This window comes from Phlebotomus papatasi, chromosome 1 (genome assembly GCF_024763615.1).
Source record: "Phlebotomus papatasi isolate M1 chromosome 1, Ppap_2.1, whole genome shotgun sequence".
Classification (NCBI taxonomy): domain Eukaryota; kingdom Metazoa; phylum Arthropoda; class Insecta; order Diptera; family Psychodidae; genus Phlebotomus; species Phlebotomus papatasi.
Genome location: NC_077222.1, coordinates 5,548,819 through 5,576,807, shown reverse-complemented (window position 1 = coordinate 5,576,807; position 27,989 = coordinate 5,548,819). Strand labels below are relative to the sequence as shown.

The 27,989-nt window shown below is 37.3% G+C and overlaps 5 protein-coding genes across 5 annotated transcripts; 3 read left to right on the top strand and 2 right to left on the bottom strand.

The window, feature by feature from the left end:
* The first annotated feature begins 1 nt into the window (after nt 1).
* Nucleotides 2-3,664, top strand: LOC129798782 (uncharacterized). The gene is made up of 3 exons (XM_055842124.1): nt 2-18; nt 822-1,059; nt 1,123-3,664. The coding sequence occupies exons 1-3, from the start codon at nt 2-4 to the stop codon at nt 3,601-3,603; spliced, it is 2,736 nt and encodes a 911-aa protein (XP_055698099.1). The 3' UTR covers nt 3,604-3,664.
* Nucleotides 3,609-4,217, bottom strand: LOC129798570 (thioredoxin domain-containing protein 17-like). Its single transcript, XM_055841779.1, has 2 exons — nt 3,904-4,217; nt 3,609-3,832 (listed from the first exon to the last, which is right to left on the bottom strand). The coding sequence occupies exons 1-2, from the start codon at nt 4,125-4,127 to the stop codon at nt 3,682-3,684; spliced, it is 375 nt and encodes a 124-aa protein (XP_055697754.1). The 5' UTR covers nt 4,128-4,217; the 3' UTR covers nt 3,609-3,681.
* Nucleotides 4,218-6,681: 2,464 nt separating this feature from the next.
* Nucleotides 6,682-19,448, top strand: LOC129798781 (uncharacterized). Its single transcript, XM_055842123.1, has 7 exons — nt 6,682-7,028; nt 7,099-8,385; nt 10,145-11,196; nt 13,682-14,052; nt 14,115-14,386; nt 14,436-15,415; nt 19,385-19,448. Exons 1-6 carry the CDS (start codon nt 6,949-6,951, stop codon nt 15,412-15,414), a joined length of 4,041 nt encoding a protein of 1,346 aa, XP_055698098.1. The 5' UTR covers nt 6,682-6,948; the 3' UTR covers nt 15,415; nt 19,385-19,448.
* A 129-nt stretch (nt 19,449-19,577) lies between these two features.
* On the top strand, nt 19,578-23,794 carry LOC129798780 (zinc finger protein 595-like). Its single transcript, XM_055842122.1, has 2 exons — nt 19,578-20,125; nt 22,945-23,794. The coding sequence occupies exons 1-2, from the start codon at nt 19,578-19,580 to the stop codon at nt 23,792-23,794; spliced, it is 1,398 nt and encodes a 465-aa protein (XP_055698097.1).
* A 2,892-nt stretch (nt 23,795-26,686) lies between these two features.
* LOC129798569 (transmembrane protein 179) lies at nt 26,687-27,782 on the bottom strand. Its single transcript, XM_055841778.1, has 2 exons — nt 27,558-27,782; nt 26,687-27,478 (listed from the first exon to the last, which is right to left on the bottom strand). The coding sequence occupies exons 1-2, from the start codon at nt 27,665-27,667 to the stop codon at nt 26,905-26,907; spliced, it is 684 nt and encodes a 227-aa protein (XP_055697753.1). The 5' UTR covers nt 27,668-27,782; the 3' UTR covers nt 26,687-26,904.
* Between the last annotated feature and the right edge of the window lie 207 nt (nt 27,783-27,989).

Sequence of the window (27,989 nt, the reverse complement as noted above, 5' to 3'; positions counted from 1 at the left end):
TATGCCTAAAATCAGAAGGTACTTTTCGATTACATTTATTTATTTATTATTTTAACAGATTGAATTCTGCCAGATAAATACGATTTGAGCAGTTTTATGCTGGAAGAAGAAAATTAGTATAGTAAGTGTGCCAAATTTCGGCATAGTTGCATGCAAGCGTCAAAGTCTAGTATGAAATGTAATATTTAAAATACAAATTGATTTTTTTTATTCTTTCTTCTGAAAGAGTGTTGCTTGGAACCTTGAAAAGAGTTTATCGTCTTTATTTACTCTAAAATCATTCTTAATACATTTTAAAATGAATAAAAATATAGGCACAGCTTTGGTACCCTATTTCGGCCACCTTTATTCTCATAGTTCCTTGCCCTTCGGGAATTCTTCCAATATCTTTTTAAGTCATCTCATTTGTCAAAGCTATATTTTTTGTTATTCTTTTGCATTGTATAATCCCTAGGAGTACGTAAAATCTAAAAGTTCATGAAAATTCGAGGAACAAAAAAGGTGGCCGAAATTGCAGGCTGGCCGGAATTAGGCACACTTACCCTATAAGGTTTAAAAATTTATTTAGAACAATTTCGTGATTGATACTATCAAAAGCCTTAGAAAAATCTAAAAATATGATGATTGTGAATTGTTTTTTATCAAGACTGACACAAATATTGTGATGTACACGCAAAAGCGCACTGATCGTGCTGTAAAGTTACGAAATCCAGATTGGAATACTTTCTATTTTGTTCTATTTCCTTGTTTTTTCTTATCTTTGACCTCCGACCCATCAACGGATTTTTTAAAATTCAAATTCCTTCCACATGTTCCACAAGCGGCGAACTGTCCCAAAAACTCGCCATAGCAAACAGTTGGCCATTTCAATTTGAACATGTCTATTGTTTTCAGTGTGAAAAATTATATTTTTGCCAATTTGACACCATAAGTGATGCGCAAGTGAAAATGTTTGTGAATAATATTGAAGATAAGGACTCTGTGTTGACTGTTGTGCAGAAGGAACTCCGAGATCATGGGATTAAATACCCAAAATCAAAGAAGCGTCAATTGGGTCAGGTACAAGGAAGCTGATAAGGTCGCTTTTTGGGATATTTTGTAAATCAAATGGCTCAATTTCAGGACAAAAGTGGCATTAGGAAGATTTTCCATACGCCACTGCATCAATTGGAACTGACAGATGGGGTCCTGGTCAATGGGAGCATCGTTCAGGTGCCAAAATTTGTTTCTGACGCCTGTCAGAGGATTCTCGATCAAGTGACAACGGAGGGATTGTTCCGGAAAGCTGGCTCAGCAGCCAGGCAGAAGGCTATCAGGCGACTGCTGGAGAGTGGAGAGAATCTGGAGAAATGCCATCATGTGATTGATGTGGCCAATTTGCTGAAGAGTTTCTTCAGGGAATTGCCGGAGGCACTTTTGCCGTCCGGAAATGTGCAGGATTCGATGCTGAGGTGTTTATTTACTGGAGAACAGAAGCTCAATACTCTTTTGTTAACGTGCCTCCTATTGCCTCCGCTCACGCTCAATGTTCTGGCATTCTTTATGCAGTTTCTCCACACGGTTTCCCTGCACAGTGATCAGAATCTGATGACAATCGAAAATCTCGCTATTATATTCACTCCAAGTCTCATGCCCCTTCCAGAGATGTATCCGGCAAGGCTCAATAACTATGTAAAGATAATTGAGATGCTGATCTTGAATTCAGACAGAATTGGCATGGTTCCGGAGAAGTTTCTGGATGGGAAGGCAAAAAATGAGATGGCTGAAAAGGAGGAGAAAAAGAAGAAAAAACGAAGAAGTGGCTCACTGACTAGGGTTTTCAATGGCCTGAAGAAGATTGTTGGCGTCCGGGGATCAACGGATGATCTGGATAAGAGTATTGAAACTCTAGGAGCAACTCCCTGTCTCACAAAGTCCACGAAAAAACGCAAAGCCGGGGATCAGAGTGGGATGAGTGCCAAGAAGAAGAAACAGATTATGGCTCTGTTGCCTAATGGGAGCCTCCTGCCCAATACCCCGATGCTCGTGAGGGAGAACAAAAAGATCCGGCTGAGTTTTGGGAGTTCCAGGAGGATCACAAAGTTTCCGGGAGTGGAGCCTCCAGAGACAATAACCGAAGGTCATCTGGAACTGCCACAGATGGAGAGACGCTGGAGTGTTGTGGGGACGCCGATAAAGAAGGAGACTTCTGGGGAATTTGATGCAGATGCCACAAAGTACTTTTCGCCCGTGGTCTCTCTGCCATGCCTCAATTTCTCCTCTGCTGAGCCTAGTCACCAGGATATGGCCACTTCCACGGACTTTGTGGACATTTCAGCCCAGGCAGACACTGAGGATGAGGACAAGGACTATGTGAAGATCCCGAAGAGTGAGTATCGTGGATATCAGGCTCTCAATGAACGACTATCGGCCATTGAGGCACGCATTAGTCAGGAATTTGCCGTAGAGACGCTTCCGGCGGATCCGGGGCTTGTGCAGGACATCTACGAACAGACACTGGAAGAGGCTGAGTCAATCAGTCAGCCAGCCACGGATGAATTGGCACGTAGGCTCAGCCGGGATCTCAAGATTCGTCGGAGTGATGAAAGGAGGATCTTCCGGTCGCCCAGTGCACGGAAGATTGGTACAATTCGTCGGAGATCGAGAGAATCTTCTGCCAAGGTGACCAGAGCAATGTCCTGGCATTTGGGTACCAAGGCACTTCCCGAGCAGAAAATCATCGATCTCTCATTCTATCCCAAAGCTACTCTCAAGCGTGGACGCCCAAATACAGTTCAGACTGGCCTGAGGCATCCCAGTCCGGCTCCCAAGACCACCAAAATCCCTGACATCTCTCTGACTGCGGAAACTGACCAAGAATTGTGGACAAGTGCTGAGGAATTCTTCCTGACGCAGCCACAGGCCACGGATGAGGAGAAAATTGTGTTCATCACGGAGAAACGGAAGGAGATCTCACCGTACAGGACACCTCAGGCTGAGGAGCGTCGGCTGAGTCTGAGATCAGCCAAAAAACCAGATGATTCTCCAAGATTCAAAACACAGATCTCAGTCAATGACACACCAATGCTGCCTCCAACGAGTCTGCCCAAAAAGACACCCGGACAGCGCCAGAAGGTGCCGAGAATGATCTTCCCGAAAAGTCCCTTTGACGATCATCCTGAACTTCCGCCCACGGGACGCGCTTCTATTGCCCGGCTTAGGAGTCAAAATGCCGGAATGGTGGCGGCTAAGGCGAAACTCTTCGATGGACTTAGCGATGAGAGTCGCTCGGGAAGGCTGATCAGGAGGGGTCAGGATGCAGAAAATACCACGCCAAAGAGAGGCCGAAGCCCTAAAGGTCAGAAACTTCGAATGAGAGATGGCGCAGGAGGAGAATCCAGTCGAGTGCTCAAACAAGTCAATGAAGCAGGAACTCAAGAGATGGCCACCACGGAGATGTTCCTAAAGCCACCAGCAATTCGGCCGGCTCTGATGGAAAATACCCCCAAGCGTCTGGTGAAAGTGTCACAGCGTCTGCACAGCCCAAGTACGCCCATGAAGGCTTTTCGGGCTGCTTCTCGCTCTCCCCGCGTGCCAAGAAACTATCGTTCTCCTCGTCATTAAAATACGCTCTTGGACTTTTTTTTTCTTAAAAATATATATATTTGTCTTTCATTTGAAAATATAATGCAAAATATCTTTTCAATCAGTCAGGAAGAGCTCTAGCAAATCCTCCTTGGAGATCTGATCAACGCCTTCGAGACGCTGTGGATTCTTCCAGCGAATAAATGAGGGGATTACGCTAATATGGATGTTCTTATCAGTTCTGAAGGGGCACTTGAGATCTTTCCAACTTGGAATACAAAATACGTGTACAAAAGTGATTATCAAGGCACTATCTTCAATTTTATCACATTTACTTACAATGCTCGATCGCCAACTTCCACGTAGATAAAGTAGGAGTTCTCTGGAGCCAGGGACAGAGCCTTCCGGACATGGGGCTCTGCATCATTGCAATCTGGACACCAGGATACCCCGTCAACTTTATCACCGGTAAAGTAAACATTTACATTCTCCCCTTTGGCGTCCAATTTTCCAATGTACTCGAGGAAATTTTCATATCCTTTCAATTTCACTTCAATCACCATTTTTTCGGGAAGATTTTTCTTGTTTCAATAGACACAGAAAAGCAGAAAGGAAAATGAATAAAATTTATTTAGCCGACTATGATAGAGGAATGTGCGCCGAGATAATTTCAGCGGCGGCGGCTGACATTTAAAAATTGGCGGCTGGCTGCGCGCCAGCTGAGGCAACGGCTGCGGCTCAGCTAGGCGCGCCAGACTTTTCCTTAATATTTTTTGATTACAATCCACATAAATTATCGATTTTTCTCATTTTTTTTCTTGCTAAAATTACTAATAATGGAAAACTATTAAAAAAAAAATACAGTGCTGTCTCTCTATATGCACACTCTCTATATGCACAGCTTTTGTGTCGGTTGCATTCAAAATCAATTTGTTTACATTTTGACAAAGTAATAAAGAAAATTATTTTCTTGGTAACTAATTTTTCTCGTTTTTTATTATCTTAATTTTATATTTTCTGTCTCATATTATAGTTAAAATAACACGAGAAATACTAGAACAATAAAAAATATAATAATTTATTAAAAGAAAGAAAAAACCGTTGGGAATTTCAAAAAAATTTGTGCATATTCAGAGAGAGAACTGTCAAAAAAAAAGTACCCAAACTGTGCATATAGCGAGACAGCACTGTAGTAATAACAGATAGAAAACAATCTGTCAACTTTAGGCAGAACTTTTGACGATTTTACAAAAAGACAGATTCAATAAAAATATTTTTTAAAAAAATTTTAAAATCCGTAAATACGTAAAAATGAAAATAATTTTATCTGGAATTATAAATTTACAGCGCGATGCAACTTTACAGATCTCGTCTATTAGTCTATTAACTTATGAACGAGATGTCAAATCTCGTAATTTTTTTGGCAGGCTCTGTTTAGAACGAGATTTTATATTAATGAGATTTGCGATGCAACCCTGAGTGGTGAATTTTATAAAATATGAATTCCAACCTCAAAACGTCTCATAACTATTGGACACTTTCAGAGATGCCCGCAAAGTACGAGATTTTCTGTTTTTGTGTGATTTTCGAGAGGAAAATTTAAGGAATGGTTTTCTTAATTATCATTTTATTTATTTGAAGTTGAAAAATACTTTTTTTTTTTGGAAAATACAATATATCGCACATTGAATATTACAACGGCGGATCTTGGTTTTTGTCAATTTTGAGAAATTAATGTTTTCTGATAGGAAATTTATTAAATATTCATTATATTTTATAATCTAAACAACTTTGTTAGATTTTTTTGCATTATTTACAAAAATGGCATAAAAGTGGCGTATAATTATTTCCCTGAGTGTTTTTAGTGTTACAATGGTGTTATCTGAGGAATCATACGCCACTATTCCACTGACTATGAATCCACTATATCACTAAACGACATTCATTTTTTGACATTTCGAGGAATAAACGGTGACAACATAACCTAGTTCGCTCGTGCAGTGCAGTGGATTGTTTTGTAGATTGAAATTGCAGAATGGAAAAGGTTTACAATTGACCACTGCCTCTAAAAGACACAAAGAAACGTGATCTTATTTCTTTGTGTGAGGGAAATCTTATTCCAAAAAATCACCACACATTTTATCTTGACTATATTGTAAAAGTAAATATTCGAAACTTGACTTTTTTATATAAAAAATGTTAATTGTATATAGAGTACAAAGAGATCTGAAGAAATGAAATGGATTCATGGACAAATAAAAAGAAATATAAATAAAAAATACACAACTTTTCATTATTTATCTTTAATTTCAATGGGTCTATGATTTTTAAAATTAATTTATGGTCGAACAACAAAAGAAATATTGTTGAAATCCAATAAGAAATAATTCTATTAAAATTTAAATTACTAAACAAGAGGCGTATCTTAAAATCCTTGTCTGGATTTTTAGTATTACAGTGACGTATAATTTTGGCAATTTTGCCGCATAAGTGTAAAAGTGACGGATCATTTTTTTAATTTTTTAAATAACTATATTTTTGGGTAACAAAAGTCCAACATTACGAGTTTCACATATGTGCTCCATCCAGTGGAATCATATACAATCTTTGAAATTTGTAAATGAAAATAAGAAAATATTATGAAATTCAGTTTTTGAGGCCGTCTCCTGAAAAATGCTGAAATCTTACATCCGCCATTGTAATATTCAATGTGCGATATATAACGTAAATTGCATGAAAATCCCTCAATAATGCAAAATCACATCAAAATTAAGACAAACCATGCCAAATTTGGGCATATTTGATTCATTTGATAATCATAATCAAAATTGAAAAATGACAACAAATTTTTTTCAAATGTAACTGCTGTCTGAATTAAAAAGTAGCCCGATCTTAAAAGAGCCGAATTTCCGAGAGTCTACTGTAAAAACAAAATTCGTCGTGACGTGCGGCGGCTGGCGGCGCGCATTATTTATTATTTATTTTTGGCGGCGGCAGCTAAGTAAAAAACTCGGCGGCTCTCGCCGAGTGGCTAAAATTGACTCGGCGCACATCTCTACTATGATACCTTCGTCAAGTAGGCGGAAACTTAACGAAAAACCCAACGAAAATATGGAAGCCATTGTGGATTGAAAAGTGTCAACAAAGCGTCTTTTATTCTCAATTTTCTTCAAGAAACCTTACTTTGCGGCAGTTTTCACGGTGAATTTCACATGCAAAAGCAAGTTAAACTTTCAAAGAAGGTGGATGCAGTGAAAATTTCAAGAGAATCGCGTAAAACATTGTATTTTCAAGGGAATATTGAGAGGTGACGCTTTTGAGGTTATGTCATTGAAGTGTAAAAACTTTTGGGCTAGATTTTACAAGTTTTTGTGTTAAAAAACAATGAAGTGTTGTGTTCCTGGATGTACCAGTGCTAATCTCATCAAAGGAGGAATAAAACTGAGGCATCATAGTTTCTTCAGGTAGGTTGGCAAAGCCAAGGGGAGAAGAGGAAGAGCCTTGTGCGAGGTCTCAAAAGCGCGCTTCTTGCAGATTTCCTCCACTTGAGAAGGAAGAGAAGAAATGGCGGGAGTTACTGCGAGTCAAAGCTGTGCCGGGTGTGTCACAGAAAATCTGCGAAAAGCACTTCAATCCGAAATATGTACAAGCAACACCAGATGGGAAGAAGAGGCTGGCCTGGAATGCTGTTCCGTCACCCGTGAAGGAAGTTGTACAGAAGGTGGTTCAGCTCAAGAGGAAACCACCGCAGGAAACGGAAAACTTCTACAAGGTCCTGGAGGAGTACAAGAGAGCCAAAGAGAAGTACTTCAGTTTGCTGGGGATTCCGAAGGAATTTGAAGATGATTTTGATGATTCTGAATACTTTGGCATTCATTACGATGGGCTACCATGGTGGGCACGTCCTGTGGTAATGCAATGTTCAAAGAATGACGAGGATATTGATACAGAGCCGGGAATTGAGGAGAAGAAGCAATGCCATTTATGTGGGAAGTTTGAGATGAACTATGACCTCCATATGATCCTATTTCATCAGCCGGACATGGATATTGAGGAAGAGATTCAGGATGAGGTGCAAGATGATCAGCCTATGGACTTTGAGGAGTACGAAGTCACTGTCCAGGATGAATCACAACAAAATGATGACAATGACATTCTGGAGGATGAGATTGTTGAGGAAAAACCAGAAATCTCAATGCCAGATAAGCAGAAAACCGTACAATCAAACAGGTACATGTGCTCATGCTCAAAGATTGTCACCTCGATTGAGAATCTCGTGGAGCATATTCAGGCGGCCATCAAGAGAGGAGCTCCGGGAACTCACAATCTGGAATGCATGAATTGTCAGTCTCAGTTCCGGGATTTGAGCCTATTCAAGCGACACATCGATGCCAATGGTACCCTCTGCTTCAGATCCACAAACCTGGTCCCGCAGGATATGCCTTCACTCACCGAATTGAAGAAGACAAAGCTCGTGTCACTCCTGAAAGGGGCCAACAGCACCACAAGGAAGCGAGAATGTGAATTCTGTGGAATTATGTTCCCCTTCGGCCAGGCTTTCATGGATCACCAACGGACTGTGCATGGCATTGATTCAGCCGATGAACTGGTCAAATTCCTCATTCCACCAGTGGACATCAATCATCTGGATCAGGTTTATACGCAAGAAATTGAAGAGGAGGAAGCTGAAAAGACAAAGAGAGCCTACTACAGGGAGTATGACATCCCCAAAGAATTTGTGCACGATTTCGATGATCCGGAAGATTTTGGGGTGCATGAAGGCGTTCCATGGTGGGCAAGACCCGTCAACGTGCAGCCAAAGTGAGTACAATCATTTTTTCCCAAATTGAAAAACCTTACTAAATAATTTAGGGGAGAGTGGGGTAGTTACAGGCAGCTTAACTTTTTTTTCAAAATTAATTTACTAAAATATAAAGCACATTCCTAAATAATTATTTTTCGTCCCAAAAATCTTTACTCAAAACCCCTGCCTCATACAGCTTCCGTTTCAAACATCACGGGGATATAACCTTAACAAAAATACAGAAAAAAAAACATAAAATAGTGATAAATTGTGAACAGTGCAAAAGAAAACACTGTTCTAATGAGGAAATTAATATACAATAGCCTCTTTTTCCTCTTAGCAACAAAATTAGCCATAGGGGTTAATTATTGGTTTTATATTTACCTTAAAAATAATTTAGCAATTTTAGGTTATTCTTTAGGGTTTTGATTCTGAAAGTTGATAACTGCATTATAAGTATCTCTGATAGTGACCCCATGATATCTGTTCCAAAAATTCAAAGTCACTTGGTTACCGAAGGGATACAGGACACTTTTGTTACAAAAATTAAGCTGAAATTGAAAAAATGGCAAGAATGCTTGAGTGACTCCCGGGATTTCATGGGTAGGAAAGACTAATTTGGTTAAAATGTTGTATTTCTACTCAAAACTCGTTAAAAAAGTTAATTTGCAACATTTTAACAAATTAGTCTTTCCTACCCATGAAATCCCGGGAGTCACTCAAGCATTCTTGCCATTTTTTCAATTTCAGCTTAATTTTTGTAACAAAAGTGTCCTGTATCCCTTCGGTAACCAAGTGACTTTGAATTTTTGGAACAGATATCATGGGGTCACTATCAGAGATACTTATAATGCAGTTATCAACCTTCAGAATCAAAACCCTAAAGAATAACCTAAATGAGAGAAATGGAATGCCAGAGGGAAATAGAGGCAGTCTGGGTTGGACCGTGAAGTGAGGAGCATGAAGCTCCGAGTCCTGGGCTCCTGAGAGCGAATACAGGGGTTATTCCAGGGCCCAGAATAACAAAATCAGAAGTGGGATTCGAACCCACGCCCACAGAAGTGGACTGCGAATCCCACTTCTGATTTTGTTGTCCTGGGCCCTGGAATAACCCCTTTATTCGCTCTCAGGAGCCCAGGAAAGACCAAAGTAACGAAAAATCCATTCCCGACAGAAATTCGAACATCAATTGCGCAGAAATAAATGATCAAAAATCGTCTATTTTCTGATTAATATATTAATCGATGGGTACGAAGGGTACGAATGAGTTAAAGATTGATTTTTACCGATCGAATATGGTACTGTAGTTTTTCATAAAAACATTGTGTAAATTTTGAATGTAAAAAACAGAAATCCCTATTAGGGGAAATGCGCTACTTTTGGACGATTCAAGCTTTGGACAATGCAATTTTTTCTATGTTCTTAATGGATTTTTTCCTCTGCTCTTTTCTGGAAATTTGAGGTATTAGACTAGAGAGACTAGCCATCAAAATATAATAATAAAATGGGCAAAATTAATTTAAAATACATTGAAAAAAAATTAATTGTGCGAAGCTTGAACCATCCGAAGGTAACGCGCTTTCCCCTAACGGGAAGCTATTTTTAGCCGAGACACTTTTAGGGATTTCATTGCAAACAATCTTCACTTATCTGATACACTGCTTCTCCTTTTTAAACTGTGCACGGCTAAAGTTGTACAGAACATCAATGTTCTAAATTCTAAATATTTTGCGTTTCTTATTAATATATTAAAAATATATTTTGTGAATTTGTCAGGGCTGCAAAGGTATCAGCGGTCACTAAAAAGTCAAGAAAGTCAAACAAGGAGAATCGTGGGAAAAATGATGATTCGAAAGAAGAAGAAAAAGAAATGGAGGATGAGGATGAAAAGAGTAGCCCAGTAAAAATCACAACTGGAAGAGATCGGAGGGATTTGTGTCAGTACTGTGGGCATATTCGGGCTCACATTCAGAAGCACATCAATTTGAGGCATTTGACTCTGGAGAAACCCTGCGATAAGTGCGGAAGTATGATAAGTGCAGTGAAGCCACATGATTGTCAGGCCTTTCCGCGCAGAAGGAAGAAGTGTATGTGCACGTGCGGGGAGGATTTCCTGCTGATTGAATCCCTACATGCCCATGTCAGTGTGGAGAATGACAAGGGACGATTCAATCATCAATTTAAGTGTGTCAAATGCAGCTATATCTGCAACACCAAGGCGGAATTCTTTGTGCACGTTGAGTCCCACAATGGCCAGTTCAAGTGTGGCATATGCTCGAAGGCTTTCAAGGCACAAAATATACTCAAAGCGCATATGATGAAGCACACGGAGGTGCAGCAGAAGGTGACGTGCGAGATCTGTGGGCAGAAATTCCGGAAGCAGTACTATTGCGATAGGCACATTGATCAGGTGCACAAGGCTCTACCGGTGCCGTGTCCGCACTGCGATGGGATGTTCAAGGCTGGAATTAGTCTCAATAATCACATCAGGCGACAGCATCAGAGACGTCGGGACTTTGTTTGTGAGGTGTGTCAGAGGACATTCAATCAGATTGGAGCCCTCAAGTATCATCTGACTATCCATACGGGCGAACGGAATCATCCGTGTCCGTTCTGCCAGCAGAGTTTCAAGAGCAACAAGGATCTACGAAGGCACTATGCCAATCATAAGGATCTCACCATCAAGTGTCCGATGTGCAAGAATTACTTCCTGAATGAGGAGGAACTGGAGCATCACTGCAATCGCTACCACAGTGTGGACACGAGCGTTGAGCAGGTCATCCAGATTGATTATGTCACGGAGGAGGTCGTAGACGACATTGATGGATAGATTGCTCCTAGTTCCCCAAGTAAATTTTAGTTAATAATGATTTTATGTTGATTATGTAAAATCCAGAGAAAATGGATGAATAAATTGATCATGAAAAGTAGTATGAATAACCGTCACTACCTTAAAAGACTTACCAAATGGTTATAAGAGTGAAAAACTTCGATCCTCTTTGGATATTTCTTTGGATTTAGTCTCGATCTTCAGGAAAATACCCTGAAAATATTTCTAAATACTTTAAATATTTATTTTAACCCTTTAAGGACGATTGGAACACCGGTGTTCCATAGAAGAAATTATTTTTCCTGACGATATACGGATACTTTTTTACTAATATTTATACGTAATCGCAAAGTAGAAGGATGTAGGAATCTAGTATATTTTTTTGCAAATCTCTAGCTATTAGGTATATATTAAATATTTAAGCTCAAAAGTGTGGAATTTTCAAGTTCTCGAATTGGTCAATGAATTTTAGATTTTTTTTTATATTTACAATTTTTTTAAGCAAAACCTTTTGGGATCTATAAACTACAATAACTGCATATAATATTTTTATTCAGAGTGAAAATTATTATGAATTGGTATTTTCAGGAAAGCTTCTTGAATGTCATGGAACGTATATGTTCCAATCGTCCATAGAGGTAAAAAAAAAACACTGAATCCGTCTCTGTTGGATTTTCCAAGGTTTGAGGGTGGAATATCTCTTTGTTTTGCTTATTTGTGCACAAAATATTCAATTATTTGTGAAAACTTGTGTGATTACATCAAGTTCCTCAGTGTAATTTTGGTTAGAAAAGGTAATATTTTAATCATTTATCAAATAGTTCTACGTTAGCATTATAATTCTTATGTTTTTACAGTAGACTTTCACTCAATCGGCTCTTTTTCAATCGGGCGACAAATTTTGTTGACAATTTTCACGTTTAATTATGAAGCTAATTCGCTCAAATTCGCTGTAGTTCTTCCTATTTTATCGTGATTCTTTATAATTGAGCGCTTTTTGTGGAATTTACAAAGGCTTTGACGCTCAATTCTATCGCTAAACCGGATGACATTTTGCCCCATATTCCCGATTGAGAAAGAGTCTACTGTATCTGTTAGATGACTTCCCAGAGGAAAAAGATTTTTGCGATCAACCAGCATGAAGTAATACACATCTTATGTCCGGAAATCAGCGATGATGAGAACAATATTATTCGATATGAGAAAGATATAACATTTTTGGAACAAGACGGTGATGAATTAGACTGTGAAGTCCTCGTACAGAATACAGAATGCTTCATCGCTAGAACAACCTTCAATTCCAGAGGAATGTTCATCTGCGTGTGAAACTCGCAAGAGCATCAAGAGGAAGGCAACAAACGCGGAACTTTGAAATGTTGCTGAAAACATTTCTGAGGTTCCTACGAAAACCCGAAGGATTCGCGATAGTGTGGCTGATGCAATGAAGAATGAGTAGAAGACTGAACCACGCCTGAGGTGGTCGAAAGATTTCACATCAATTGCGCAGGAGAAATCTACGTATCCTTCCGGAGTTGTGAAGCATAAGTTCCAGGATATAGAATTAACGCCTTAGAGCATTTTTCTAGCAACTATTTGCTTCTCAGATCTTTCTGCGTTAATTCTGGAACAGATGTAAATATACACCAGACGGAAGGGCATTTCCTTTGTCATGGAATCATTTTCGCAACTACTGGTCCATTTCTCCTAACATGGGCGTTCCACGTTCCTTTCATTGCATCCACCATGACTAGGCACAGATTTGAAAGCATTAGAAGTGCTATCCATTTCCCGCAAGAGCCCACAAACTAAAGAAAGGCGTAGATTCACGCATTGTGCTATCTTAAAAAAAGAAAAAGAAAAAAGGACCATGCTGTATTTGTGAGGAATGCAAAATTTATCTGTGTGTTACTAGTACTCGAAACTGTTTGGAAGACTACAATAAAAATATGAAATTATGTAAAAAATGTGATTAGAGTTTTATTTGTTTTAGCTGAGATTCTTTACAATCTAGGAAATACAAAAATTTGTGTTTATCAGTCTTCTCATACTTTTTCGAGGCTAAAAATTATAGGTATATACGGTATATACGATATACATTATATTTTTTTTGCTTTGGAATTCAACGTTTCATCGCCTGATTTTTAAACTTGTACTTTAATGGTCTTTTTCACAATAGATAATATTTTCAATAAATTGTTTATTCCGTTTATCTCACAAAAATAATAAAGCAAAAGAGTAATTTAACCACCCGGAAAATTTTGTGTTTTTTACCTTTATGGACGATTGGAACATATATGTCCCATAGTTTTCCAAGACTCATAGGTACTGGAAAATTTTTTTTCTAACCATGAATTGCTTATTTAGGCCAAAATATTAAAGGAAACTTGATTTCAGTGAATTTCGTTCAGCGGATATCCTCTCGTCCTTAAAGGGTTAAGCTGAGAATTTTAGAGACAGTTGGAAAATTCAAATTTCAATTTGAGTTGAATCTTCCAGTAGGCGGCGCTGCTTGTCAAATTTGTTGCTATTTTTCGAGTCTGCGGAGCTAATAAGGGATTCAGGGATTTTCCTGTATTCCCTGGGACTTGGATCATTGGGAATTGTGAAAAGATCAAGCACAGCTATCATAGAACCAAAAAGAATAGTTAGAAAAGTAAAAGACCAAGGAATTATGGCGAATTTAGTGAGGGCAGTGAAAGCAGGAGATGCTTCCACTTTGGAAGCTTTCGAGCTGGATTTTCAATCCCTCTGTCGACTCTGTGGGAATATGAACATCAATCTCTTGTCTGTGTACGCAGAGGATGGGGCAGAGACGGAACTCCTGCAGAAAATATCCAATCATCTCAACATTTCGGTAAACATAACCTCACTTTTGTGTTTCTTGAAGAATCCGCTAATTTCAAGGTGTTTTTCTAGGTCTCCCTGGAAGATGTCCTGCCCAAAAGACTCTGTATCCATTGTTCAAACACCCTAGCATCCTGGCACAGCTTCTATTTGAGCTGCCAAGAGACAAATTCCAAGTTTCTTTCGATGATTGAAGTGCCCAAGGAAGCAGAAGAAACAGCAGAAGAGGTACTGGAAGAAGTGGAAGATGTCGAATTGGAGGACCAAATAGAGTTTCTGAAGGAAGAAGAGAATTTTGACATCGTCCAGGAAGGAGAGTTTGAGGAGGAACTTGAGGATGCAAGGTGCGTAGATATTTTTCTATTTGTCTCTCCCCGCTGGATTTCTCTGAAGCATTTTCACTTGCAGATCTCCGGATCAGCTCGCAACACTGTGCTTCAGAGAATATCCAGAGGGGGAAGTGGATTTTAGTGAGGTGGATGAGAAGAAAATGGATGAGAAAGAGATTGAGACGTTTGATTTGGATGGATCAGAGGATCCGAGGGTGAATGTGAGTGAGGAAGTAGATCAAGCCCTCTATCAGGGTCTCTTTTTCCGTCGTTGTGGAGTCCTACAGTGTCCAAGATGCGAGCTGTCGTTCAAGCTTCGCAGAGAATTTACGAAGCATCTCGTTGACATTCATGGCTTCAGCGAAGATGTTAAAGATCGCCTCAAAATCCGTCCAAAAATTGATCCGAATGAAGTTAAAAGAAGTAAAGTCGCTCATCGAGGCAAAACGGCATACAAATGCGGAGATTGTGGGAAAATTCTCATGTCTCTGGATACTTTTGTGTGGCACAGACAGATCCACACAGGTCTCAAGTTATTCACTTGTCCTGTTTGTGAGAAATCCTTCAGAATCCATCAAGGACTCAATCGGCACCTTCGAGAGGTTCATTTGAAGGAGAAAAGCTACTCATGTGAATTTTGCAGCAAATCCTTCTCAAATTATCACACAGCTTCAGAGCACAGAAGATTGCACACAAAATCCACTCCGTACGAGTGTGAGATCTGCAGAAAGACCTTCAGGCAGAAGGCAGGATTGTTCGTTCACCGGAAAATCCATGATCCAGTTCATCAGTACACCTGTGGATGCTGCAAAAGAGGATTCAGGGAAAAGTATGCCCTGCAGCTTCACATGAAAATCCACACGGGCGAGAAGGAGCATGAGTGTTCGATTTGTGAGAAAAGATTTCGGCTAAAGGCTGAACTGAAGCGTCACTGGAGCCTCCACAGCAATGAGAAACCCTTCCAATGTGAAAATTGTTTGATGTCCTTTCGCATGAAGAGATATCTCATGAGGCATATGAAGAGTCATCATCACAGTATTTAAGGTGAGAGTATGACATGCATTCGGAAATTATAGGAAAGTCTCATTTTTAAGTCTGCTATTGCTTCTATTTAAATGTTTCTTTGTAGAATTATTTAAAAAAAAATCAACAGAAAATCTACCTGTTTTTTGGTAATTTTTCATATTTCATTATTTATTTTCTGATTTTTATCTTGATTTTTTGCTGAGATTTTTGTGGCTGTTTTAATAAAAAGATTACAAATCATCCTGCCTTTGCAGGGTGCTCTAGGTCTTGTCTTAGATTCAATTGACGCGAATATAGTTCGTTTTCACGATTTCGCGCATTTTTTTAAAGTGTTTTCTTCCTGTAACGTATTTGAACCGATTTACTATTACCTCAAATATTGTCCAAAATAGCTTAGGATTTATGGTGATATTCCAATGAAAAATTAAAAGAGGAAATTTTTCTCCTGAATATTTTTTTTAGTACACGGCTGTTCTCATGTGCTTCTGCATTATCGACTTTTCTTTCAGTTGGTTCCTGTCTGGTGCTTTTGAAGCACGACATAAGAACACGAAAAACAGTCGAGACATAACGTCAGTTAAATCAGCATTTATCGTAACTTCATTTTTGCGATTTTGAGATATATACATATTTGAAATCAGCGTAATTTTCTTTATTAAACGCACTTGTGAAAAAGAAACTTTTATAAGCCCAATAAAAATTATTTTAAACAAAAATTATCGTAAGTGCCTTAATTAACGAAAATTTATCAGAATTTGTCGTAACTTCCATTTTTGGGGAAGTTACGACAAATTTCCATACAAAATTTTCAATAATCAGCATTTGCCGTAACTTCTTTTGCTCGTTTGCGTGGCTTGTAATTTGCAGCAAAATTGCAATATTTCTCAATAAAACGTTCACAAACTCTTCCAAATATCAAAAGACAGTGCGAATAATGCAAAATTAAATTATTTTGATTCAATATTTGCGAGAAAAAAGTGAGGAAAAATCTGTTTAGAAAATTGTCCTAACTTCCAAGATTTCCATACATTGGAAGTTACGGCTTTATAAACGATAGAACTTACGATAAAATATTATTGTGTTCCTCCTCACATATTTCTCAATATTTCAGCTTTTAAATCATTTTATAAAGATTTTCTCGAGTTAACTTACAGTTTATTAGTGCCACTTTTATTATTTTGACTCAAAAGTATCGCATTCGGGGCTCATATTTAAGAAAAATAAAGCTGAACTGAAAATTTCGTCTCCTGAAAAGTTGTCAAAAGGAAGTTACGACAAATGCTGATTTAACTGACGATAAACCAACACAGAAAATTCCATAACGCAGAAGAACATGGGAACAACCATATACTAAAAAAATATTCTAGGAAAAGATTTCCCCTTTTATTATGGTGCTATCCTAATGAACAATAAACATGTAATTTTTTAGCAGTTTACTGTTCTCAAATGGTTCTAAATAATAGGCTCTTCTTTGTGTTGGTTCCTGTCTCAACTAATCTTCCTCAGTCTTCGTCGTGTTTTAAAATCACCAAATAGTCGTGGCAGCAATCAATACAAAGAAAAGTCAATGTTGCAAAAATAACTTAAGAATAGTGAAGTGCTATAAAGGAGAAACGTAATTCTTTAACGTTTTTTTTTTTAGAAATTTACTATTCTCAATTCTCAAGTGCTCTTACACATAGGGGAAAGTGCTCTCCCTTCGAACGTTCATGCCTTCGAATAATGTGAATTTCTTTTGTTTTTCGCAAAAGATTTACACTAAATTATCACGGAGTTATCAACAATTAATGATAAGCCAACTAACTAATATTTAGTAAAAATGTGTAAGTCTCATAGGAAAAGTAAAAGAAAATTCGCATCATTCTAAGGCATGAACGTTGGAAGGGAGAGTACTTTCCCCTAATGACTTTTCTTTGTATTGGTTCGTGTCTCAATTAGTTTTTAGAGTTCTTGACGTGTTCCAAAACCACAAACAGTCATGACAAGAACCAACTAAACTTGTTTTGTGGTTTTGGAATGCAAGAAGCACTCGGGGAAAACAGTCGGAAGAGAAACCAAAAGAAAGAGAAGTCGATAATTCAGAACCACTTGAGAACAGTGAAGTGCTAAAAAAATTTTAAGGAAAAAGATTTCTCGTGACAGGAACCGACACATAGAAAAGTCCATTTTTTAAATTTAAAACCTTTAGCAATTGAAAGCAGTAAAGTGCTACAAAAAAAATAATTTTAATTGAAAAAGCACTATTAACGGGTGTATAATAAAGATTAAAAACCAATGATAAGCCCAGGTAAGCTTATGGTAGCTGAGATTCTTTACAGGCGACCTCGAAATGCGTGCAACTCGGAATGCTTGCAACTAGGAATGTGTGAAAATTCTATTGTGGATTGCATTTTGGGGGTAAAAAATCGCGCCGAGCAAACGTTTTCTATTTTAAATAGTTTGAGTGCAGAAGGCCAATGGAAGAAAAAAATACATTAAAATCGGTTATTAAACATTAGAGATAGGCTCCGGTCCACATAGATATAGTAAGGGTCCGGAATCCGGATACAGTGGGTTGGTGTAGAAACGGATGGGACTCATCGTTACAAAGATCTCGATGTCAGATACAATATATACTAAAATTTCATCGAAATCGCTTCAGAAACACCAAAAATTCAGTCCGGTCATGACATTTTTGGTCATAGCTCGGGTCAGGGAACATCGAGAGAGGAGTGCGACCAATCGTTGGAAAGGTCTCGACCTCAGCTACAACATATTAAAATTTAAAGAAAAAGCATCGTCTAGTTTTCGAAAAATTCAAGATCAATTAATCGACAATCGATTTTCCGATTAATCAAAACCTTTGATTTACTCGCATGAAATTAGGGTGTCATAAAGTTTGTAGTACTCCACGAGAGCTTTCCAAAACACCAAAATTTTTCGAATTCCGATTAGAACCGGAGATATGGTCATTTGAAAATTGAATTTTTGACCCCCTCTAGCTCGGATTAGGGGGGTCGGAGGACCTTGAGTTTGGTACTGATCGAAAGCTTTTAGGCCCAGTAATAACATACTAAAGGTTTTAAATAATAAACTTTTTTTTGTGTTGGTTCCTGTCTTGACTGTTTTCCCCAATCAGTATTCGCCGTGTTTTAGAACTCTTTAAATTATTATTTAAATTGTTTTTAAACTATTTAAATAATTAAAACAAGATAAGAAAATTGAATTTGTATAAAAGTCCTTTAAAACACAACGTTTACGACTGTACTTGGCTAGCAAATTGGTTACATTTACGGCGAAAATAAGAACATATACGGCGAAAATAGGAACAGACGGCGAAAGTGGGAACAGTCGAGGCAAAATTGCGTTTTATAATGTTCAACTGTATTTATCAATTTGATTCGCACATTTCAAAATAATTCAATATTAAAAAAAAACACGGAATTTAGTAAGCATAACAAATGCAGTCAAAGATTTCCTACATTTTTTTAAAAGCAATTAATTTTGTATTGGCTTTCGAGGGGATTTTTTAAAAGCATTTTTCTTGGTTGAATGTGTTTTTCTTTAATTCATGGGATTTATTTTAAAGTTTACTGTGCATCCGATTTTATTTGCCAATCAAAAATATGTCAAATTTTTGAATAAACATTTTTAAAAGTGTTTTTTTTTTTTATAAAATGCAAAAAGGATATTTATGTGGAAGTTTTTGCATTTCGACAAAAACTTCTTTCTAGAAATGATAATGCGAAATTTTTTCAATGATGAATAGTCCATGAGAAATGTTTTTGACAATGTTTACAAATGGTACAACTTTTTATAATATTGAAAGTTCCTCTAATTGCCGCTAGTGGCGCGCCAGATGTTCACTTAAATTGCCTCTAAATTTAAGGACTTCCTGGAAATTATTTATCCAATTCAAATTGATATGGGAAAATGTCATGAAATAAAACAACATTTTGGAAATTTTTGAGCCTAATCTCACTCCCCTGGAAAATGTTGTCTTTCCAGGCGACGCCGGCTCCGTAGAAAAAAATCCAAGAGACGCCTAAAGAAGTCCCTCTCAAAGAGTTGCTCCTTTTGTCCTGAAATCCTCAAAGGTGACACCCAATTGAAGCTTCACATCGAAGAGAAGCATATTGAAAGAGTTTTTCATTGTGAACAATGTGAGAATTATGTTGATCGAAGTAATTTAATTCAGCACATGATCAGTCATTTGGCTGAGAATGCTGCAACGGAAATAGAGCCAGAACTTGCAGAAAAGGGAGAGAAGGAAAAACTGGAGGAAGTTAAAGAGAATGTTTGTGTGATAAAAGGGCAGAAATTGAAGTGTCAGTTATGCTTCAAAGAATTCTCCAAGAGTGGCTTTGGTTACCATCTCAAGCAATATCATGAGAAGATTAAGAATGAAAAGTGTGAGATCTGCAACAGAGTCTTCGGCTGTCGATCAACACTGAACAATCACATGAAGAGTTTACATGGGACAGAGAGGAATTTTAGCTGCAAAGAATGCAGCCAGGCTTTCAAGACACTCTCATCGTTGTACATTCACAGGAAACAGGTGCACGATGACAAGAGATTCTCCTGTGAATTGTGCTACAAGAAATTTGCATTCAGGAAGCAATTGACAGAGCACTTGCTCATTCATTCTAAGGAACAGACGCATTTCTGCAAGATTTGCCGGAAGGGTTTTAGGGTGAAGGCTAATCTCAGCAAACATTTGAGGGTTCATGAGGATGTCGGACAATTTAAGTGCCATATTTGCTATTTTATAACTTCACAGAAGAGATATTTGGCCCAGCATATGAAGAGGAAACACTTAATATCTTTGGAGAGGAAATAGAGTAGGACTTTCAACTTAATTCAGCTCTCAGGTCAGTGCATTATTTCTTGCGCAATTTATTTTCTGTTTTTTATTAAAATTATTTCAAAAATTATTTTTCAATAATTTGTTCAATATTTATGTGAGATTCTTAATAATCTCACCTACTATAATCCTAACAAAATTTCATGTCCTCCGATCGCGCCCAAACTTTGCCAAAATGTGTTTTGTCATTTCCTGAGCACGAATCACTAATATGATCACGAATATAGAAAAATCTTAAAATGGCCATAACTCCGGTTCTAATTGTCATAATTTAAAAAGTAAGAGCGTTTTGAAAAGTTCTCGTGAAATGCCACTTTCCTTTCTAACATCAGAAGTTTGTAAAATCACCGCTAGGAGCGTTATTATTGAAAAGAAAAAAATGAATTTTCTAAGTTAACCCATTCCTTACCATGGTATTATACATCATACGCAAATTGAGTCATTTTAGATGATTTATTCCAGAGAAATTAATATGCGAATTTATGTCGGGAATGGATTTTTAGTTACTTTAGTCCTTCAATTACTTGGAAAAAATAGCTCGACAGAGATGGGAATACATTTTGTTCTTTTCTCGCTTCGCGCGAAGTCATGCAAAAATTTTGCTCAAAATGGCGGACGGAAAATTCGACATCCCGTTGAATTTATTAAAATTGGCCTCATTCCTCTTTCCTGATTTGAATTCTGGTTCCCAATATGTTTTCTTGGATAGTTACTCTATCTAACTCAATAGAGTTTGTAATGAATTAATGCACAAAATTTAAATTCAGTGACCGTTAAGACGCGTATTTGAGGGCGGCTCCCCGCGTCCCCATAATGGAAAAAAAAATTTCTTTTCAAAAAATTCATCTATTAATCTGTAGGAAACTAATCCCAAAATCAAAGTTCACGAAATTCAAAACGTCATATCTCCGGTGCTATATGACCAAATTTGACAAGTGAGGGCGCAAATTAAAGGTCTCGCAAAGCGCTACAACTTTCTGGAACATTAAACTTCGTAGGGCCAACACTAGGGGCGCCACAGTCGAAAAAGTAATTTTCTGCTAGTGATCGGTGCTTAACCGATCTCGATGATTACTTCAGCATAATTGTAGAGTACATTTATATCTATATTACGTCCATACACGGTAAAAACTTTTGGACACTGACCAAAATATTGGAACAAGTTTTCCTTGGAACAAATTTTTTTGGAATCAATTTGTACCTAGAGAAGATATTTGTTTGTTCCAAAAAGTTTTCTTTACAGTTTTGTTACGAAATATAGTTACAATTTTGTTAGAGTTTTCTTTTGGAACCGTTTTGATACGGTGGAATGTCTTCAAATTTGAGTTGATTTCTTTTTATAGAAATTTGTTTTTCAAAGTTGGAATAGAATTTGTTGCACTCGGCTGTTTTGTGTTTGTTAGTTGTATTAGGGGTTAAAGTTACCCTTTTTCATGTTATTTCTACTCTTAAAAAGTGTAAAATTAACATTAAAAAATGTTGATATATTTTTACACTTAAAAAGTGTTACAGTTATGAGGACATAAAGTTAATCGCACCCCCGTTTTTTTCTCAGTGTAGGAACATGTACTACGGTAGGGGAGATTGGGGCAAAAAGTCACAAATCGAAAAATTCAAAATTCAATATCTTCCAATGTAAAAAAGATAGCGGCTCAATTTTTTTCTATAGATAGCCTCCATAGACCTTCTTCAATGTCGTAAGTTTCTTAGAATTCGAACAAGGAATTTAGAAAATAAAAAATATTGAAATTTTTAGCCCTTTTTTTGAAATATTTTCCTTGCAGAAGATAACAATTATTACCTACTTATTTTCCAAATTTAATGCACTGGTGAATATTTTCTAAATAATTTGGATTTTTTGAATACGAATCCGGTATATATTTTAGAATTTCACAAAACTTCTTTTCTCCAGAAATCCTTTTATTAGAAATGGCCACTTGGGGTAAAAAGTAACAAAAGGTATAGAGCAAAAAGTAACAAAAAAGCGAAGCAATTTCTGATGTCTCACGGCGAAAAGAAACGTCATTATCATGTCTCGCCGCTCGTTGTATGCAGTGGTCAAACGATTTGCAGTCTTTAGTGTGTTTTTTTCTAAAATAGCTTGAAAAGTGCTTTTCTCACTTTTCTCGCAGAGATAACGGTGTTTTACTGAATAAATTTTCTATGAAAATATGTCCTCTAGGTATTTTTTCAGGTAAATTTATGGAAGCCCGTAATGAAGCGAATCAAAATATGATAATACGTAATGTCTGGTACTATTTGCCCCAGCATTTTTAAGAATTTTCACAAAATTACCTTTCAGAAATCGGCTCGATAAACGCATTTCCTTACAAAATAGAGGAATATTACTTTCACAAAGTTGTAGAGCGGTAAATTTCCTATGAAACTGCGCTAATTAGAAGTTTTTGAAGCGCTCGAGTAGCTTGTAAAAAAATAAAATATCCGTTTTGTGACTTTTTGCCCCAGTCTCCCCTAATTAGCTGAATCTGTGAATTGACCTCCTATATTCCATTCATTGGCCTCCAATTCGCCTCCTAGTCATTCGCTGGTATATCAGTTTCTCGCATGAATTTTATTCTTAAGTTTAAATGGTTTATATTGTATTTATTAAAAAATACGCAAGAAATTTTGGACTGACCCTAATAGCAAAATATTTTTCAATAAAAAAGGGTAGTCTTGATTTTTTTTTAAATTTCCTTTGCAGTTTTACAAAAGAGGACCTCGAGGAGGATTTAGAGGAGAATTCATCGAACATTTATTTAGTTCGGAGAGAGAATAAAGCGACGCAAAGTAACTTGTACATATGTGAAATTTGCAATCACACCACAAAGCGCAGTAACAATCTTCAGAGGCATCTCAGTACTCACACATCAGACAATCCCTGCAGTGTATGCTGCTTGAGTTTCACCACGAAGCATGGTCTTAAGCATCACATATTCAGGGATCACAATCAGGAGGAGATTGAAATGTCCAATGGGGCTCCAGCTAGGATAAAATGTGAAAGGTGTTCTGATGAATTCTCATCGAGATTCCAGCTGTATTTCCATGAGAAGGAAATCCATGAAGCCAGTGAGAGATTCATTTGCTCGAAATGTGGTCAAGTGTTCCCTGAAGAAAATCTCCTGAACATGCATCTGAAGAAGCACCGAGAGTTCATTTGTTCCACCTGCAAGAGGGGCCTGAAGAGCAAAAAGGCTCTGATTGAGCACCAAAACACTCACACGGGTGAGAAGCCATTTAGATGTGAGGATTGTGGAAAGAGTTTTGGGTACAGTACGAATCTTCTGGAGCACAGAAAGATTCACTTCAATGTGAAGGAGCATAAATGCGGATACTGTGATAAAGCTTTTAGCAGGTCAAACATGCTAAAGGAACACGAGAGAGTCCATACGAAAGACAAACCTTACAGTTGTAGCTTCTGTGAAGCTAACTTCACGCAGTCAAATTCACTAAAGAAGCACCTCAGGAAATTCCATAAATCCTGTCCAAAGTGCGGAGATTATGTCGGGGATGATATCGACGAAATGATTCATAAATGCCAAACTGGAAAATAAGGTAAGATTTTCTATTTTATTATGAGGACAATAAATGTGACTGAATGTGACCAATGGTTTCTTTTGGTAATCTGCCAGAAGGTCTACTAAAGTTCTATGGAAAACTTCTCTCTAAAAGACATTTTTAAAGTCCATTGTATTATTAGGTAAGAACTCTATCAAAATGTGTTTTGTATCATACTAACTAGGTACGGACAATTTTTAAATTTAAAGCTTGCGAATTAAATAGTCTTACAAACTGTCCAAAGAGCCCACATCATTCAATTTGGATTAAAAATGGATTTTTGAAAGAAATATTGCATAAAATCTAATTTTAAAAAGCTTCAAACGGGGTTTTGGTCTGACTTCGGGCCGTTGTGCTCATGATAAACTTTTCTTAAAGAATGTTCCAACGTCGTCTTAAAAAAAGCTTACAGGGAGTCTCTCAAGTTTTCCACATCTTCAACAAAATAATCAAAATATCAGAAAATGTAATTTGTGTAAAAATGTCCCTATAAAAAGCATTGGGCTAGGGACACAACTCGGGTGGTCTCTTTGTGTCTTTTAGGTCTATTTACGGCGAAAATAGGAACAGAAACGGCGAAAGTGGGAACAGAACCAGCGAAAGTGGGAACAGAACCGGCCAAAGTATGAACAAAAACGGCTAAAGTGGGAACAGACGCGGCGAAAGTGGGAACAGAAACGGCGAAAGTGGGAACAGAACCAGCGAAAGTGGGAACAGAACCGGCCAAAGTATGAACAAAAACGGCTAAAGTGGGAACAGAACCGGCGAAAGTGGGAACAGAACCGGCGAAAGTATAAACAAAAACGGCTAAAGTGGGAATAGACGCGGCGAAAGTGGGAACAGACACGGCGAAAGTGGGAACACTCAAAGCAATTGCTTTTTACAATATTTAACTGCAATTATCAATTTGTTACGGAGTTTTTAAAATAACCCGTCGACGCAAATCAATATTTAATAAAAGAGGAGAATTTTTGGAAATCTTTCAAGCATTTCACTTCTGCTCAAATTAATCAAAAATTGGTTTCTCAATGATTTTTTCGCGAATTTTTGAAAGAAACTTTGGTTGATTGATTTATTATCACCTCCGTTTTGTATCCTACTCCCGACGGAAACGATGGAAAATCCTTTCTTTTACAGCTTTTGAGAATCTAAAAAAACTTAAAGGGCATTTTCCATTGAATTTTTGATAAATTTTACGGCATTTTCTTCAAGAAAAGTCTTGGCTTCTTGGTATCTTTAGCAAACTTTCGGTTTACGAAATCCACCAGATAAACACATAAGAACATTTTCAATTGGGAATATTATTTGTTTTTCAGTCAATAATAGAAATCCATTTGGAAACGTTATCGTGTCTCCAAATATTTTGAGAATAGGGTAAATTAAGCTAATTCAAAACCTGTCCCAAATGGAAACTTTTCGCTACTCCAAATGGAAACATCATTCTTTTCCATGATTAAATACAATATTAAATTTTTATTTATATATTTTCTATACCACAGTTTCATTATTTAGTTAATTTTGCTCCAAATAAAGCGAAAATCCATTCATATTCACAAATTTTAATTTGTTAATTTTTCAGAAAAATTAAAAGTGTACCTTTTCACTATTGAATTTTTGATAGTTTTTTTTTCATTTTTCTTTTTTTTGAAAAACACAATACTGACTGTTGTTTATTCGTATTCTTTAACATTTATGTCATATTTCTGGCTAATTTTAGTTAAATTAAGTGCTAATCTTTATTGTTAACGATATGTGAAGTTTTCAAATGAAATAATTACCTATTTCGTGAACAAAAAGGGTTTCTCTGAAGTGTCTGAAAATGCTTCAATAGGAAACCCCGGAAATATGATTTTTTTGGAGAGATTTTCTTATTGTTTTAGATGAGAAAGGAGAAAAGACCAGGAATAAGAACAAATCCTGCACTCAAGAGCAACTCAACAAGTTTTTGGAAGCCTTTCGTCGCGGTTTCACTTACACTGCTTGTCTCCAATTAGAACATTTCTCTTGTCTCCATTTGGATTTATTTGTTTCCAATTGAAGCTTTTTATACTCGCGTATTTTTCTTGTATTTAAGAAGTTTTCAAAATATATCTAAAGAATTTTCACTAAACAGCAAGATTCTAGAAGAGTCAAGGAGCAAATTTACGTACAGTAGACTTTCACTCAATCGGGCAACAAATTTTGTTAACAATTTTCACGTTTAATTATAAAACTAATTTGCTCAAATTCGCTGTAGTTCTTCCTATTTTATCGTGATTCTTTATAATTGAGCGTTTTTTGTGGAATTTACAAAGGCTTTGACGCTCAATTCTATCGCTAAACCGGATGACATTTTGCCCGATATTCCCGATTGAGAGAGAGTCTACTGTAATTCTCTTCAGAAAAAACTATGAACTTAATGTGTTGAATCTTCTGTCAAAGTTAAAGCGTCTGGAAATGGTTTTGAACTAGGACATTTACATTATCAAAATTATTTGAAATTGAAATAAAAAAAATACAAAAGTAAGAATAATGGTTTTTGCAGGGGTGGTCCTATTATTTTGGCCACCACTGTATTAATATTGAGTAAAATTGCTTCCTGTTCAGGAACAGTAAAACCTTACTCAATCATTCCTGCGCAGAACTAAAAAAGGATAAATGATGAGTCTTTTGTGGTATTTGGAAATTCCTGATCAATTGTTAGAAATCATGAAATCTTCATTCAAATTGTCCAGAATTCTCATTTTTTATGTTTTTGTACGGTAAAAGTGATTCCTGGCCAGGTTTTGGTTTCGGTTTAAATACAAAATTTGCATTACGTCCTCAAAAATTCAGCTTAAAATTGAATTAGCACACCTTACAATAGCTGATTTAGGCTTACCGTTAGCTATCTGCAAGAAAACCAACAATTTATTAAGAAAAAAACATTTATTCTAATTTAACTCGCGCAAATACACTATTGCTCTTTCTATTTTCAATGATTTTTTGTTGTCTAATAAGTAGAACGAATGATGAATTTCACCAGAATTTTGAGGGATCACAAGAGGTTGGAATATTTATTTATTTATTATAATTAATTAATTAGTTACTGGATAAGAAATTCGTGATATGACTGTAGTGCAGTGCTTTAATGGGAGAAATCTCCTGGAGTATCGAGGCTCTCCCTAGAAGCATCCTCATTGACCAAACGTTGCCTTTCGAGGTACATTGATACTCTCATGTTGGTCATCTCGTGATTGTTGATCAGCTTCAACAGACCTGCTACCGTGATCAAGACGCAAGTGGCAAAGGCTCCCCATGCTCCAAATTGTGCAGTACCCATTTGTACGTAGAATCCAGAAGTGTCAATTTTGTCATCTCCCTTGATGATTTTCTGGCCAGCAGCTATTTCGCAAGATGGGAATCTCTGTGTGATATCTGCGCACCAATCCATGAAGCCTATTGTGATTATCATCGCAGATACGATTGTCATGAGGCACAGGATGAAGCCGATGAAGACATCAAGGAAGAGCTCCAGGAAGGAGGCTTCCTCCTGTTTGATGGACAATCGAGCAAATCGATAGATCTGAATGATGGAGACAGATATCAAGATGACTGAGGTGATTATTGGGAAGCTGCAATTGATCTGCGATGGCCAGGTGACATTGAATAGCCCATCAGTTTCACCCCAAGTCCCTTGGGCGAATAATAGGCATTTTCCACTGAAAGACACAAAGTGCGCAAACACCCACTTATCAGTGCAAAAGAATCGCAATTTCGGTAATTGGGATGCGAACTCACTCGAATTGTGTTACATGGAGACTCAATGGGGCTAGAATGCACAGGGACAGGACAAATGCCACGGCATTTCCGGCTATCTGGGAGAGGAGTAGCACATTCGTGAGAGCCATTCTTGGCAATTTTAATCACTTGATTACACGGTTTTTTGTGTTGTTTATTGCTGCGCGAATTGAAAACAAAGTAGGCAAAATGACAGCTGATTCATTCACGAACCCAGCTTGGCTACACCTTACGCTCAATTCCATTGTGTAAGCGTAAACGTTACCCATGAATGAGATTAGTAAGATATGTAGTATGCTATGCAGCATATGCAGCATGTGCGAATAACCTTTTCCAGACCGCAGCATAATTATGCTGCAAGCCAATTTCACAATTTTTAATCAAAAATATCTAAGCTCAGGAATTAATTGAGGTCCTACAAAAAATATCTTA